Here is a 15937-nt window from a genome sequence, read left to right as displayed (position 1 = left end):
TTAATAATCTAATTCAATTCAATAATTTTCAATTAGCGCATTTTGGTTATGATTTTTGGGCTTAAAATGCCCAAGCAACAGCTTATCAAACAAAACAAACTCATATATACCAATCTCTTGATGCATGCACCATTTTTCTGGTTTAACTAATAAATGAAATGCAAAGAGTATTGCCAAAGGCTCGAACAATTCAATAAAAAGTTGAGACTTGGTCAGTTTGTAGGGACATTAAAGGCAAGGCCATTGGTACTAATAAGTAATGATTCTGGTCAATAGTTTTCTAGAAAATCGAGGTCAAAGTTCAAACTTCGATCGCCTTTTGTTCAGCTATGGAAGTTGATTTTTGTATGCAACTCATTTTGCATGATTTAAAATTTGATGATCAACCAGAAAATGTACTTATTTTGAACAATAAAACTTTCTTTTTCTGTAAAACCGATTAGTTCGATTTTTGGTAAAATCGATTTCTTTCTGTTATTGTAAGAGTTAGCGATCTGAAACTTCTTATTTGTACATAAAAAATGTCGGTTCAAATCATGGGTTAACTATTTTTTACAATTTATAAACAGTTCTCTTAATATTTGCCATTGGCCTTAAAACTTTAAGACTGAATATTTCGATACTGGCATCACCTACAATCATTATTCTTTCAACAAGTTAATCCTCTACTGTTTAATAATATAATTCAATTCAATAATTTTTAATAGGCGCATTTCGGTTATAATTTTCGGGCTTTAAATGCACAACTAACGACTTATTCAACAAAATAAACTCATATAAAGCAATATCTTGGTTTTTAAACCAGTTTTCTGGTTAAAGATACAAACGAAATGTAAAAAATGCTGTCAAAGGCTCGAATATTTGAGTAAAGAGATGAAACTTAGCGGAGTTTGTAGGGACAGAAAAATTGAATCCATTGGTCCTATTAAATAATTGATCCGATGGACAGTTTTCTAGAAAATTGAGTGTAAAGTTAAAACTTTTAACGCCATTGTTCGAATATGGAAGCAGATTTCTCGATGAAACTTCATTTAACTGATGTAACTTTTGATGCTGAACAAGATCATGTACTTATTTTGGTGAAAAAAGTTTTTCGTTTTCTGTAAAACCGATTAGTTCGATTTTCCTTTAAACCGATCTTTTTCTGTGACCGAAATTGTTAGAGAGCTGAAACTTATTAACTGACAATTTAAAATTGTTTACAAACATCATGGTTGGAATAATTTTTCAAATTTTGTAACATTTCTCTTGATTTTGGACATTGGCCTTAAAACTTTGAACCTCGATATTTCGAGAATGGTAGCAACTACAATCTGCATTCTTTGGCCAATTACAAGATTTAGTTTTGAACTATAGTCTGATATGAATACTGGCATTTAATAATGAATTTCAGTCCAACACGCGAGATTTGTATTTGAGTAACCATTTAACTTTATAAATCAATCCCAAATCTGACAGCACAAGTAATGCGACGAATTATGCTTTTTACGCAGGATTTTTAATAATTTATTATTTCAAAATATTGTAGCTCATACTGAAATCTAATGTTTGACCAAAGAATGCAGATTGTAGTTGTTACCATTCTCGAAATATCGAGGCTCAAAGTTTTAAGTCCAATATCCAAAATCAAGAGAACTGTTACAAAATTGGAAAAATTATTCAAACCATGATACTTGTCAACAGTTTTAATTGTCAGTTAATAAGTTTCAGCTCTTTAAGTATTTTGGTCACAGAAAAAGATCGGTTTAAAGGAAAATCGAACTAATCGGTTTTACAGAAAACGAAAAACTTTATTCATCAAAATAAAATCATCTACTGATTGGCCATCAAAAGTTACATCAGTTAAATGAAGTTTCATGTAAATATCTACTTCCAAAGTCGAACAAAAGCCGATCAAAGTTTCAACTTCAACCTCGATTTTCTAGAAAACTGTCCATCTGATCAATTATTTAATACCACCAATGGATTCAGTTTTTCTGTCCCTACAAACTCCGCGAAGTTTTATATCTTTACTCAAATATTCGAGCCTTTGACAGCATTTTTTACATTTCATTTGTATCTTTAACCAGAAAACTGGTTTAAAAATCAAGATATTGCTTTATATGAGTTTATTTTGTTGAATAAGTTGTTGAGCGTGCATTTAAAGGCCGAAAATCATAACCAAAATTCGCTAATTGAAAATTAGTGGATTGAATTGAATTATTGATTAGTAAAAGGATGAATTGGCGAAAGAATTAGGATCGTAGGTGATGCAAATCTCAAAATATCCAAGTTCAAAGTTTCGATATCGATGGCCAAAATCAAGAGAACTGTTCATGAATTAAAAAAAGTGTTTCATCCATAATATGTGCAGACAATTTCTCTGTAAGAATACTAAGTTTTAGGTCTCTAACTCTAACGGTCGAAGAAAACAATCGGTATAACTAAAAATCGAACTTATCGATTTTACAGAAACCAAAAAATATTATCTAACAAAATAAGTACATTTTCTGGTTGATCATCAAATTTTAAATCATGCAAAATGAGTTGCATACAAAAATCAATTTCCATAGCTGAACAAAAGGCGATCGAAGTTTGAACTTTGACCTCGATTTTCTATAAAACTATTCACCAGAATAATTACTTATTAGTACCAATGGCCTTGCCTTTAATATCCCTACAAACTGACCAAGTCTCAACTTTTTATTGAATTGTTCGAGCCTTTGGCAACACTCTTTGCATTTGATTTGTAAATTTAACCAGAAAATTGGTTTATTTAGCAAGATATTGCTTTATATGAGTTTTGTAAAATAAGTTGTTGCTTAAAACCCAAAAATCATAATCAGAATGCGGTAATGGAAGTTATTTTAATTGCATTAAGTTATTAATTAGTAGAGAATTAACTTGTTGAAGGAATAATGATTGTAGATGATGCCAATATCCAAATATTGAGTCTTAAAGTTTTAAGGCCAATGGCCAAAATCAAGAGAACTGTTTATAAATTGTAAACAATAGTTAAACCATGATTTGAACCGACAATTTTTATGTACAAATAATAAGTTGCAGGTCTCTAACTATTACAATTACAGAAAGCGATCGATTTAACTAAAAATCGAACTAAACGGTTTTACAGAAAAAGGAAAGTTTTATTGTTCAAAATAAGTACATTTTCTGATTTTTCATCAAAATTTACATAAGTTAGAATGAATTCTATGCAAAAATTTGCTTCCACAATTGAGTAAAAGGCGTTCGAATTTTCAACTTTGGACTTGATTATCTCGAGAAATGTCGATCGGAGAACTTTTTTAATAGCGCTAAAGAATCAGTTTTTATGTCCATACGAACCAACAGTGCCTTAATTCGCAATAAAATTCATTTTTACACTTGTTTGTCCTTTTTTCTTGTAGTGTTTGTTTCGATTTATGCATAAATGGTTTAAATAGGTTGATTGTGTCTTTTAGTTTTAATACAAATATTAGATCAAGACATTGAGTTAATTGTTAACATTCATTTACGGTTTTCGGGTTTATCTTTAAAGATTTAAAATTAATGAAAACTATTGTCGATTAACTTGTTAATTTCATCCGATTGACCCTACATTTTGGTTTTGGCTGTACATTCAAACATCATACGATTCAAGGATATGTTTGTCCATCTAAATTCAATTAAGACGATTGATTTTGAGTTCAAGTTTTGGACGTCTACAAAAATGTTATCCTTTTTTGCTAACGATATTCAATATACAATACAATTAGATGATTGTCTTGATATGCCTTCCGGAAAGGGAATGATAATGAGAAATTAGATCACAAAATTAGCGTAATAACTTTATTTTTTAAACAAAGAATTGCTTTGTTTTGTTGACAAAAAATTATAAATTATCTAGATATAATGATGCATCTAAATGTTTGCACCTTTATGATTGTTTATTATATTCAATAATAATGGATTTTGTTGTGTATGCAAGGATCGATAACATTGACATTTAGTTCATTAGGACAAGTTTTTTGAGAAAATAATTTGGAAGCAACGATAATACGAAATAAATTAATCAATATTGGACCTTGCAAGTTCGTTTAGAAATCAAAAAATCAGAAATTCAGAAAATCAATTCATAAAAATTATAACAAATATTACAAAAAATCATCTTATAAAATATTTTATATTAATTTCATTCCAAAGCCTCAGCTTCTTTCAGTGACTGAATAAGTATAGCAAGTTTCTCCTTTGTTACACAAAATTCAACAATTTCCTTTGATCCAGATCTATCTAATTTCAATTTAACTAATCCTAATTTGGTGTTCACTTTGAACGACTCGGTTCTTAATCCATTTATCACCTCTGTTTCAACATCTTCAAGCCTATTTAATCGTAAACTTTGACTTTTCAGGGCATTTCTCATATCATCAGCTTTCTCGGAATATACTTTAGCGATTGCAGTAGTATGCTCTGTAAGGAGTGAAGAAAAAGGAAAAAATTATTCAATTTTTAAGCTCAAAGAAGTGTATTGATACTGACCTTTCGGTAAACCTAATTGTTGAAGCTCAGCTACAACAATTGAGTGGTCCACATTGAATCTCCAAGCACTTTTAAGAATGAATGAAGCGACCATAAAACAAGCTCGACTGTCACTTTCATCAAATTTGGCATCACTAGTAATTTTCAGCAGCTTGTCAAAATCTATCTCTTTTTTTCCAACATCAGTAACGACTAAATTACAAATGAGTTTCACTTTAACGGAACTCAATTTGGCTAGTAGATTTAAATTTGCCATAACCCAATCTGGACAATCAAGATCGCCAAATAGTTTGAATTTCTGTAAAAAAGGGCATAAAAAGGTAGGATTAGCTAAGGAAATTTTCTGTAAAATGAACAGCTTACCATGATTATTATTGAATTATTGAGTAACGATGGTGTAATTTAACATAAACAATTTAATTTGTATGAGTAACCGGTGGGAGTTGTGTGAAGAGTACAGCTGATGCTATTTGTCACACTTTTAACAAACCCAAAATGAAGCGGTAAACATTGCATTGGAAGATGTTGAAGGATAGTTTCCTTGAAATACTCACATGTTGTCATGTGCTTACCTATTGTTTACATCTGTATGTTATCTGTATTCAAATTTTAATTGTTATGATATAAAATCAATAAAACTTGATTGTTTGTATGTTAATTTATAGTAAATTAAATTTTTTCAAACTTCATTTTAATGCAATATTTAACTGATTCAAAATATCAAAGTCACTTCTCTCTGTAATCCATGTCTTACTTACAACTGGACTAATTTATTTTGTGAATTTATTGTGAACGTTAATAAATGGCTTATCGTTATTTAATTTGGTTTTGCCAGGAATGTCCTGCTTTCAGACTAGCTGTTAGTATACTTGTGACAATCATTGATTGTTTATTAATTTATGATGCTCTTGCTTTCAATTTGCATCTCATTTCATCAAATAAATTTTCATTTTATTTTTCTTCAGGAATTTGAAGCTTTATTAACATTATTCAAATGCGAGGCAAAAATTTGTTGTCCAAACAAAGAAAAGGTAAGTTTATATGATCCTGTTCAATCAAAGGAAAAATAATAACAAATCAATTTTGTCTATATCTACAGCCTTTTCTTGTTGTTCAAAGCAATCAGAGGGAAGACGAGGAAAAACTTATTCAAGTTACAAAAAGGTCAGTTTGCGTACGATCATTAATCCATCTGTGGGCTGACTCAACATCCCGTGAAGCCCTGTTTTCACAGCTGAAAAACTGCGAGTTGATCAAGCAAAAAGAGTACGCTGGCAAAGAAAGATCTTTCCGAATAAACGTTGACACATATGGGAAAAAAATTACTCTCCAAACTAAAGTTGATAAAATTGAGGAACTTGCATTCTTGCCATTTGAAGGTCCGATCAACTTGAATAAACCTGATAATAGTTTCCAGCTGATAGAATATTATGGATTATTGTCCAATTCAGCTCCAGATGAACCATATGAACTTTATTTTGGGCGTTGGCTAGCTGATGGTGGTAGAAGATTCTCACTTGATGTTAGTTTAAAAGAACGTAAATTCATAAGCAATACTTCAATGGTTCCATGGTTAACTGCTATTATGTCCAACCTGGCTCTAGTTAAAGACGGTGATGTTGTTATTGATCCCTTTGTTGGTTCTGGGTCTTTGTTGATTGCTGCGGCCAAATTTGGAGCTTACACGATTGGAAGTGACATTGATTATTTATTACTCCATGGTAAAAGAAAGCCATCGCGTCGATATGTAAAACAACGTGATCCAGATGAAAGTGTGTTTGCAAATTTTGCACAATATGAGATAACTTCTCAGTATCTTGATGTTATTGTTTCCGATGCTTCCAAGCCCTGTTGGCGGCCATTTGAATTTGATGCTATTATAACAGATCCGCCGTATGGAATCCGAGAAAACTCTCGAAAAATCGGAACTGACAAATATGATATGACTTATAAAGTTCCCGAAGAATATATCGATTGTCATTATCCATCCAAAGTACTGTACCGATTTGAAGACATACTCAAAGATTTATTTGCCTTGGCTTTGAAAAATCTAAAAATTGGTGGCAGATTAGTCTTCTGGATACCAAGAATTACTGATTATAAAATGGAAGATAGCTTACCTCATCATCCATCATTTAAATTGATTTCTTGTTGTAATCAAGACATGAAGTTAAATGTTTCAAGAGTTTTGGCATGCTATGAAAAATTGTCAAATGAATCCAACAATGAAATTTTTATACCTTATGTAATTAAAAATTTTAGGGAACTTTATTTTACAGGAATAGCAGAAATGAGTCGAAAAAATAAAACTAACAAAGAGAAATAATCTTTTTGCCCAATATTAAGAATAAAGAGCTTGATTTTTCATAAACTCACCTGTTATTCATCTAATATATTCAATCACATCTGTCCAAATTCAACTGAAATAGAGCCAGTTGAAATATATAACGTTTCTTCAGATATTCAGTGTTATTTGGAAGGCGATTGGATGAATCGACTATCATATGCATTGCTGTTGCATTCTGGATTATCCAAATGATCCATAATTTTATGTTAGGTTAGCGTTTCACCTTCAAAAATTAATCCATGAATTAAAATTCGACTCTTTATCCGATTCAGATTAGACCAAAAAATCAATTTCATCCGAGCCAACTCCAAGAAAAACATCGTTAAAAACAGCTTTCCCAATATGACTTCCAATGTGATCTAATTTTAACTGAACATCAGGTTTAATAGATGAAGATTTACAGGTGGATAACATGGCCTCGTTTATTAGATAGAAAACTGGTGACACTGAGTTTTCGCTATAAGTTTCAAGTTCCTTCATTGTATTGAAAGGAAAATTGCTTAAGCCTTCAGGTGAATTACGAGCATCAATTAGTCGATTGAACCAAGTTTTTGTCAGTTTACCAGAGCATAACCGATTGCACTAAATAAAAGATAGATGAAAATAAATGTAATTTTCAGACACAAAGGATCAGAATTACAGCAAAATACCTCAGAAATCTCATGAAGAAGAGGTTGATTCCATGTTCAGGTTTTGTTGACATCGTCCTCACAGAATATAAATAATTATTTTTGAAGTGGAGTATGTTTTCAGGTATTTGCCAATTTCCCATCGAAACCATATATCAGAGATGTTGAGACTGAATTGCACCTCTTCCACCAGAAGCGAACCATGATCGTGCGTGTTTGCTGGAGATATTAATAATTTGATTGAGATTTTTATTTAAATAAACTTTTTATTTGTTTGAGAAAGATTTAATTTTAGATTTTTGATTTTTGATTTAAATTTGACTTTTAATTTGGTCACTGTTAATAATTATTTGTTGCAGGTCGTTCAGGTCCTTTGATTATTTGATTTCACAGGTCGTTTTAGGAGGAAGGTATCATGGTAAATGATTTGAACGTAGATCAAGAACGTAATAATTATTTGTTAATTATTGTAAGAGAGGAGAAGAGATGAATAAGCTTAGCGTATGGATCAGCTCACTGTAAATCACTTGAATAATAGTCAATTTAATTTACAATTGTTAATAAAATGAAAAGGTGAGTAGAATCACTGACACTAGTAAACACAGGTAAGTTAATTCAAGGCATTTACTCACTGGATGACACTGTTTACAGCAAAGAGATTGGGAAAAGGAGGAAAAGGTTGATGATGTTGATGTTGGGAAACGAAGAGAAATGAAAATGAAAGAGTCGTCTCTATGTTACCATAAAACTCGATTATCGATCTATGTTCATGGGTTTTTGTCATGATAGAGAAGATACTTGCGTGGTCTGTTTTTTTTTGCTTGCTGCTACTTGTCCTATCCTTGAATCGCTGAGAAATTTTGGATTCCCAAATATCTGTGACTATTGACAAAACTAAACAACAATTTTAGCGGATTTAAATTTTATTGAAATCAATCTTTTTTTACCTGTTAACTCCTAAAATATCATATCTTTATCCAGTGTTTACCCAATTGATAGCATCTTTAACCAATCTCAACCTTATTTCAATCTCAATCTCTTCCCATCATTTTACCAACAACCAACCATCCATAGTTTAGTGTTATCATTATTCAATTTTCAGTGTAATCTCTCCGTGTTTCCAGATTAACATCAACAATATCTCTGTTTAATCAACATTCAGTGATTATTAAATTGTAATCTTCATCTTCACTTCCATCATCTTTAGGCAATCTCTTCCTAGTAATTCACATTAAATCATAATGTAAGTCCATCTTGAAAAATCAATCCAATACTCTGTTTATAACAGAGTAACACAGGGAAGCAAGAAAGAGCTGAAGACAGACGATTCAGAAAGGGAATCTTTTTTTCTCATTGAAGCCTTGAATAATCTTATTATTTGTCTTTCTTTCTTCCTTTTATTATCTTTCTATTATTTTTAATTCTCTCTCTCTCTCTCTCTAAATCATCTTCACCTTTCATCCACTTCTTTTGTTTTACACCAAAATCGAGTCTCCCTTGTAACCAACTGATTAACCTTTTCCTCCTAATTGTGTTTACCAACAACCTATCATTTATAGTTCAACCTTTGTCCACCTTTGTCATTTAACCTCCTTAGACCAATATCATAGGTACAACATGCAATCAGCTTGAAACCCAATTTTACCCACTGATTCCAGCAGTCTCATCCTTTTCATCATTTCACCTAATAATACCTACAACCTTTATCAGTCTCTCATCTTGATCAAATTTTTTCTTATCCAATCAATATTAAGCAGAAAATATTGATTCATTTATTCAGCCGGAGACAAAATTACTCCTTCAATACATACTCATTCAACTCCACTAACAGCCAGCTATAACAATAAAACTGCTAAAAATAATCGAAAGTCTGCCATTAAAATTTACATGTAAAACAGTAAATTTGCCACTAACCAACCATTCAATTTGTGTTTAATTAATTGCACCGGATTTTAATTAAACAACAGCTTTCATGATATGCATCTCACCAAGCTTTAGCCCTTGAGATGAAAACCATTTAATATAGACTCTTGAAGCATAAACGACTTAATCCAGCATAATTTTGCTGATGGATTAAGAAAAATTGTGTTTCGTTTTTTTTGGCAAATTTTCATAAAATTGATCATTTTTCATTTGATTTTTTTATTTGAGAATAATTTTTGATTTCTTTTAAACTCTTTTTGTCATTAGGCCTGGAAAACAAGACGATAAAGATGTCGAGAAAGGTCACCCAGATGCTGAGAAGCAAGGCGATGAGGATCCAGATAAACCTAAACCCTCTCAACATGTACAGATTGCCCAGAAAAGGATGCAACAAACTCAAGCTCAGGTTGATGAGGTTACAGAGATAATGAGGATGAATGTAGAGAAAGTATTGGAACGTGATGCCATGATATCACAATTAGATGAAAGAGCCGATGCTCTTAAAGAAGGTGCCGAAATGTTTGAGAAACAAGCTGGAGCCCTTAAATCCAAATATTGGTGGAAAAATGCTAAAATGATTGCCGTTATGGTTGGTGTTGGTTTGGTCTTTGTCCTGGTTATATTTGCCTGGTTCTCTGGAAATTAAATTACCATCACTCACCTCCACCAACCACCACCACTACCACCAGCAACATCACCATCACCACCATTTTAACCTCGTATTCCGTAAAATTTTGAAACCAAAGATAAACCAAAACAAAAAAACCTAAATGATACCAAACAAGAAAGACAAGCGAAACATCGCCAGTTTTTGGGACAGAAGGAGATGAATTGAGAGTGAATCCACCAAAATGTCAAACAAATACACACCATTATGATAGATGCAGTTACAGAATTTAAAAATATATTATAAATAAAACGAGAAGTGATCATCATTCATGAAACATCAATATCATAATCAGCAAGAAAGTCATCACTTTGATCATTCCAAAAATATTAAGCTCTTTTAGCTCAACAATTTAATTTGCTGTTACTCCTCGGGAAGATGAAGCTTGATTGTCGAATCGTCCAGAATGTTTATTCCTGTTCATGTTTTCGTTGATCGTCATCATCATCCATTGTTTGATGGCAACAGCAAGAAATCAGCAAACAATTTGATGATGAAGTTTAAAATGATTGAAAACAAAGATCCAAATCACTGCAACACCTTCAAGATGATTGGATTTAACCACAAAACAAAAATGTTATATGACATTAACCCAAGCACATTACATCAAGACATTCGGCTTCACCATAATTTGTCTTCACCATTCCATCATTTGAATCACCTTTCCATCATCTTCTCCGTTTTATTGGCTTTGTTTTACTATCATCTTCTTCTTCATCTTTCAAGAGTTTTAATGAACCCGAAAAATTTTAATTAGTGGTTAAATGAAGTTGTATTATCTTACCTTGTGACAATTGTTTTACTGGATTAAGGATTGAAATCTTTGAATCTCCATTTTTGAAAAGCAAACAAAAAGTGTCTCGCAATCGTGAAAAAAAGATTGAATAGTTTACAGGTTAAATAAAATGTTATAAAAATGATTCCTTTTGATTAAATCCTATTCCTTGAGTAACAAAATCAAAACAATCCTCTAATTTTCCCATGATATTACTCATATTATCATCACTCCATGTCAATCTCTCTGAGTAACAAAACCTCTTCCTATTTGCACTCTTGTCAATTATTATGTTTTAATTTTCAATTCCTGGGGAAAAAATGTTTTGTTTGCAATGAGAAATGCATTGAAATCGCAAATCCATTATTCACAATCAACAAAAATGAACATATACACCAGATTTGATTGTATTTACAATGTTAATTGTTGCAAACAAACAAAACTCAACAAATTTTCTGGCTTGAAGTAAATAACTAACTAAATTGAAAATACAAACAACATAACAAATTTTAATTTTGTTTCCCTCCGTACAAAAAAAGAAACAACAAATAAAAAAAACATGATAGATAAACAAAAATGGATGAAACCATGAAGAGAAAATCATAAATAAATCTTTTTTTCTTTTGTGTATATCTATGATTAAATATGTACACATAAACTAAGCCTATTGATTCAACCATCATTTCATAAATTGCGATTGGATTGATCAACGATCATTGATCAATCAATCAAACAAAATTTAATTATTCAATGTTTGCAAATTCACTGTCGCGATTGATTGCTGTCGAAATTTCGTAGTACTTTTACTTTTATTAGTGATTTAAAGAACTAAATTTATGTATATTTTGAAGACAACTTATATCTAAATCCACTCTACTCACATGAACAACTCGATTCGTAAATCCTTTAAACAATACGACCATATTTCCATAATTTTGATCGTAAAAGTAATGAAATCGGAAAAAATAGATCTTTTCGACCCCAGTTAGTTTTAGAGACGTCGAAATTGTTTTTCCTCAATTTATCCAAAAATCTTTCCAAAGTAATTATCGGAAGAAATGCTGAGGTAAATTGTTTAATAGAAGAATCTTGCGTTAATTTTTTAGCCTTGACTAGATGTTGGTGTGATAACGAAGCAATATCAAAATAGACTTCTTTCAACGCTGGATTTGTGTTTATATTGCTTTTCAGCAAATCTTGATGAGTAACATTATGTGTTGCCAATAATTCGGACGGAACATAGCATCGATTAAATCTGGCATTATGGATTATACCACGAATAACATTAGCTAATCCTTGAGCTTTACCAATATGGCTTCCAATGTGATCTAATTTTAACTGAACATCAGGTTTAATAGATGAAGATTTACAGGTGGATAACATGGCCTCGTTTATTAGATAGAAAACTGGTGACACTGAGTTTTCGCTATAAGTTTCAAGTTCCTTCATTGTATTGAAAGGAAAATTGCTTAAGCCTTCAGGTGAATTACGAGCATCAATTAGTCGATTGAACCAAGTTTTTGTCAGTTTACCAGAGCATAACCGATTGCACTAAATGAAAGATAGATAAAAATAAATGTAATTTTCAGACAAACGGATAAGAATTACAGCAAAATACCTCAGAAATCTCATGAAGAAGAGGTTGTTGTTGTGGCGAAGGATGCTCGGTAGATTGTCCAAGGGCCAAAGCATTTTCAATACCATCATACCAAAATTGGAACCTCATCTTTGCAATAGTATCCATGGTTGTAACATCTCTGATTTGCGAGATTTCTGTATTGAATGCTCTGATGGCAAAACCAGTTCGTCGAGTGATAGGGTCATCAATGAATTTGGTGTTGTAGAACCCTTCAAAATCATATTTTCTGAAATAGATGTGTATAAATAAATGCATGAAGTAAATATCAAATCAACTCACAGATGCACAGAAATCAAAAAACGATTTGATCACAGTGTAGAAAATTTTAGAATAATTCTTACCTTAAAATATATATGCAATAATGTCTAGGAAAATTAACATCTTGAACAATTTTCCTAGTATCTGCAGGCTAAATAAAAATCATACAGTTAGTGTTTGTTACCATGTCTGTCGATTAATTTTACCTGTTGTTTAGGCATTTTAAAACCGTTGCACGTAAAAATCACTATCGAAGCATAATTTAATTCGTAAAAATTTCCATGGCAAATTAATCAAACAGTCAAATTAATATGATTGAAGTAAAAGAGAAAGTTATCTTTACTCCAAAACTTCTACAACAGAACACATGTTTGATGTAAACAAAGTATGAGAGAGGCAAAGTCTCCACTTCTGAGCCTCTTTTTGAATGAGAATAATTTTTATGTTAAGTTTCTTCTTTCGACTGGATTAACGTTTAATTTACATTTTTTACATTTACATTTAATTTGAATTATGTCGCGGAAGAATGCAGTAGTGTTCGCTAAACCTGAAGAGCCTGCTTTTTTAAAGAAAATCAAAGCAAAAATTGGTTTTAAGGAAGGACCCAATATTGACACCAAGGTTTGTTTATATGCATTTTCATAGTTTCATTGTAAAATTTAACTCTCATTTTTAATGGATTATAGAATGAAAAATTACCTGACGCTTCGGATGATGATTATGCTGATCGAGACGATGAAAAGCCAGTTGTAGTGTTACCCAAAAATAGTAAAATAACTGAACAAGAAGCTCAAGAATTCATCAAAAGTAGCGGTAAGGAGTTTCAATCTTTTAATCGTGATACTGTATTTGATTAAGTGTCTATATTTTTAATTTAGGAGAAGATGATGCTGATGATGGCGATGATGATGACGATGATGATATCAGTCGAAATAAATATGAAGATGGTGATTTAAAAAATGAGCCTGAGTCTGGGGGAAGACTGATTTTCAAGAAGCCGGACAAAACAAGGGATGTCGAATCAACCAACAAAGGAGCCAAAAGGATTAATGATGATAGATCGTCCTTTCGATCTAAAACTGCTAAATTAGAAGATAATAGAAAGAAGGTTACAAACAGTAGACTTTTATCGTTCGGAGAAGATGAAGAAGATGAATGATAATTTTTCTCAATGAAAAATCCTCAGCTATTGACGCTACTCATTTTCAATGGTACTATCACTTCATTAAATAACCTTTATTTTATCATATTCAATACATCACATGCAAGTTATCAACTATTCTGAATTAAAAACTCAAGTCCTCATAAAACCTACATACTCATGGAAAGAAACAAAAACTCATTAAGCATTAAGGCTGACCAAAATCGATGGCAAACTGGAAAAATACGAAACAGACTAACCTACGAAACACGAACCAAAGCCAAGTCGAAAGAAGAAACGATCAATTTAGAATCCAATCAAAATTAGACAATTAGATAATTTTTTTGTTGTGTTTGTTATAATTTTGCGATTTTTATATTTCCCTCCCTTTAAATGGTGAACTATTACGGATAGGCTGGTTACCGATAGTCGGCTACTTGATTGATGAAATAAAGTAACAAATCCTGATTAGTTTTTGATTGCGTCTTATCTGTGAGGGAAAAGTAACCGGAAACAAACTGGAGGTAGCTGACCAGGTTTCCTGTTTTGATTAGTGGCCAGAAGATCTGGAATTTCAGTGCATTTAAGTTTATCTGTTTGGATCTACTCTTATTGTGAGTAGGATCAGCTCGGGAATCGGGATCCTTTACCCGGTGAAATATTAACCGGCTTTTAATAAATCGTTACACGTGCTGTTTTCATCTGTTTCGGTTTTGAATTTTTGCTGTTTATTAAACATCTCGGTTTATTTTGATAATTTTTTATTGTTCATCAACATTCAAGATTGTATATAATTTGAAATATTTGAATCATGCAGCATGACGATGTAAGTAAAATGAATGATTCGATTTCATAAACATCTGTTAACATCTACTTTCTGTTGTTATTTTGATTTTAGGTTATTTGGAATACTTTAAGAGCTGGTACCTGTTCTTATAAAGTAAAGTAAGTTTAATCATTTTGGTACTTCAGTTGAATTTTATCTAATGTTTATCCTTCTATTCAATTTTTACTTAATTAGGACGACGACTCAAGATTTCTGTAAAAATGACTATAATGTTTATGGATTATGTACCAGGAGCAATTGTCCTCTTTCCAATAGTAATTATGCTACTGTTAGAGAAGAAGAAGGAGTTTGCTATCTCTATGTTAAAACGATTGAAAGAGCTGCTTTCCCAGCCAAGATGTGGGAAAAAATCAAATTGCCTAAAGATTACCAGGAAGCCTTAGCTGAGATCGACCGTCAACTCATTTATTGGCCATTCCATGTCAAGGATAGATGCAAGAAACGATTGACAAAAATAACGCAATATTTGATACGAATGAGGAAAATGGCTACTAGGAGGCAAAAGAAATTGATTACTATGCCAAGAAAAATTGAAAGAAGAGAAAGGAGGAGAGAGGTTAAAGCCTTGCTCGCCGCTAAATTAGATAATGCCATTGAAAGGGAATTGTTGGAAAGGTTTGTTAGATAATTTAAATCGTATATAATATTAATCACACCTGATAACTAATTTTTTTTGTGTTTGCTTTTCCAGATTGAAACAAGGAACTTATGGTGATATGTATAAATTTCCTGAGACTGCTTTTGACAAAGCTATTCAAGATGAAGATGGGGAAAGTGAAGTCGAAACAGAGGAACCAAGTACTTCAAAAGAAAGCGCAAAAGAAAAGAAAGTCCAATTTGTCGCTGCGGAAGATTTCGATGAAAGTGATTCCAGTGACATGGAAGATTACTCAGATAATGATTCTTCTGATATGGATGAAACCGAATCAGAAGATGAAGAAGAGGTAGCTCTAGAAAGGCTGAAGAAAAGCAGACCACGAGTCGTAATAGAGTATGAAAAACCAAAAATTGTCGCAACCAAGAAAAATTAAATAAATTTTGATTAACTTAACAATTATTGTCATTTATTTATCATACATTTAAAGAGTAAATAATGTTAAATTGCAAGAACTTGGCTTTAAAAAATAACATTGAGTCAAAAGTTATTAAAATTGATGCAAAAATGGAGGCTCCCATCCCAATCAGCTTAATCAACCTCCGAGAGGCTAACATGC

General features: G+C 31.8%; 6 protein-coding genes and 1 long non-coding RNA gene across 7 annotated transcripts; 4 read left to right on the top strand and 3 right to left on the bottom strand.

The window, feature by feature from the left end:
- Positions 1–3886: 3886 nt before the first annotated feature.
- LOC107371350 (COMM domain-containing protein 4) lies at positions 3887–4943 on the bottom strand. The gene is made up of 3 exons (XM_015939402.3): positions 4861–4943; positions 4498–4795; positions 3887–4428 (listed from the first exon to the last, which is right to left on the bottom strand). Exons 1-3 carry the CDS (start codon positions 4861–4863, stop codon positions 4151–4153), a joined length of 579 nt encoding a protein of 192 aa, XP_015794888.1. The 5' UTR covers positions 4864–4943; the 3' UTR covers positions 3887–4150.
- A 53-nt stretch (positions 4944–4996) lies between these two features.
- On the top strand, positions 4997–6868 carry LOC107371346 (tRNA (guanine(10)-N(2))-methyltransferase TRMT11). Its single transcript, XM_015939397.3, has 3 exons — positions 4997–5356; positions 5463–5528; positions 5597–6868. The coding sequence occupies exons 1-3, from the start codon at positions 5300–5302 to the stop codon at positions 6821–6823; spliced, it is 1350 nt and encodes a 449-aa protein (XP_015794883.3). The 5' UTR covers positions 4997–5299; the 3' UTR covers positions 6824–6868.
- A 256-nt stretch (positions 6869–7124) lies between these two features.
- Positions 7125–8324, bottom strand: LOC112539980 (uncharacterized). The gene is made up of 3 exons (XR_016199545.1): positions 8106–8324; positions 7495–7692; positions 7125–7426 (listed from the first exon to the last, which is right to left on the bottom strand). It is a non-coding gene; the product is annotated as an uncharacterized LOC112539980 (long non-coding RNA).
- A 2-nt stretch (positions 8325–8326) lies between these two features.
- LOC107371351 (vesicle-associated membrane protein 3) lies at positions 8327–11500 on the top strand. The gene is made up of 2 exons (XM_015939403.3): positions 8327–8716; positions 9664–11500. Coding segments are annotated over exons 1-2 (381 nt in total). The 5' UTR covers positions 8327–8714; the 3' UTR covers positions 10043–11500.
- A 128-nt stretch (positions 11501–11628) lies between these two features.
- On the bottom strand, positions 11629–13090 carry sicily (NADH dehydrogenase (ubiquinone) complex I, assembly factor 6 homolog sicily). Its single transcript, XM_015939400.3, has 4 exons — positions 12942–13090; positions 12819–12886; positions 12457–12703; positions 11629–12389 (listed from the first exon to the last, which is right to left on the bottom strand). The coding sequence occupies exons 1-4, from the start codon at positions 12954–12956 to the stop codon at positions 11745–11747; spliced, it is 975 nt and encodes a 324-aa protein (XP_015794886.2). The 5' UTR covers positions 12957–13090; the 3' UTR covers positions 11629–11744.
- Positions 13091–13133: 43 nt separating this feature from the next.
- On the top strand, positions 13134–13989 carry LOC112539978 (uncharacterized protein KIAA1143 homolog). Its single transcript, XM_025162862.2, has 3 exons — positions 13134–13356; positions 13422–13548; positions 13614–13989. Exons 1-3 carry the CDS (start codon positions 13249–13251, stop codon positions 13892–13894), a joined length of 516 nt encoding a protein of 171 aa, XP_025018630.2. The 5' UTR covers positions 13134–13248; the 3' UTR covers positions 13895–13989.
- A 583-nt stretch (positions 13990–14572) lies between these two features.
- Positions 14573–15777, top strand: LOC107371349 (protein MAK16 homolog). The gene is made up of 4 exons (XM_015939401.3): positions 14573–14702; positions 14775–14821; positions 14898–15338; positions 15415–15777. The coding sequence occupies exons 1-4, from the start codon at positions 14688–14690 to the stop codon at positions 15752–15754; spliced, it is 843 nt and encodes a 280-aa protein (XP_015794887.1). The 5' UTR covers positions 14573–14687; the 3' UTR covers positions 15755–15777.
- Positions 15778–15937: the final 160 nt, after the last annotated feature.

Source organism: Tetranychus urticae, chromosome 3, assembly GCF_039701765.1.
Source record: "Tetranychus urticae isolate SD_2017Ah chromosome 3, NJAU_TeUrti_SD_1.0, whole genome shotgun sequence".
NCBI classification, from domain to species: domain Eukaryota; kingdom Metazoa; phylum Arthropoda; class Arachnida; order Trombidiformes; family Tetranychidae; genus Tetranychus; species Tetranychus urticae.
The sequence above is the reverse complement of the archived record's forward strand: the minus strand, read 5'-3'. Positions and strand labels throughout refer to the sequence as shown.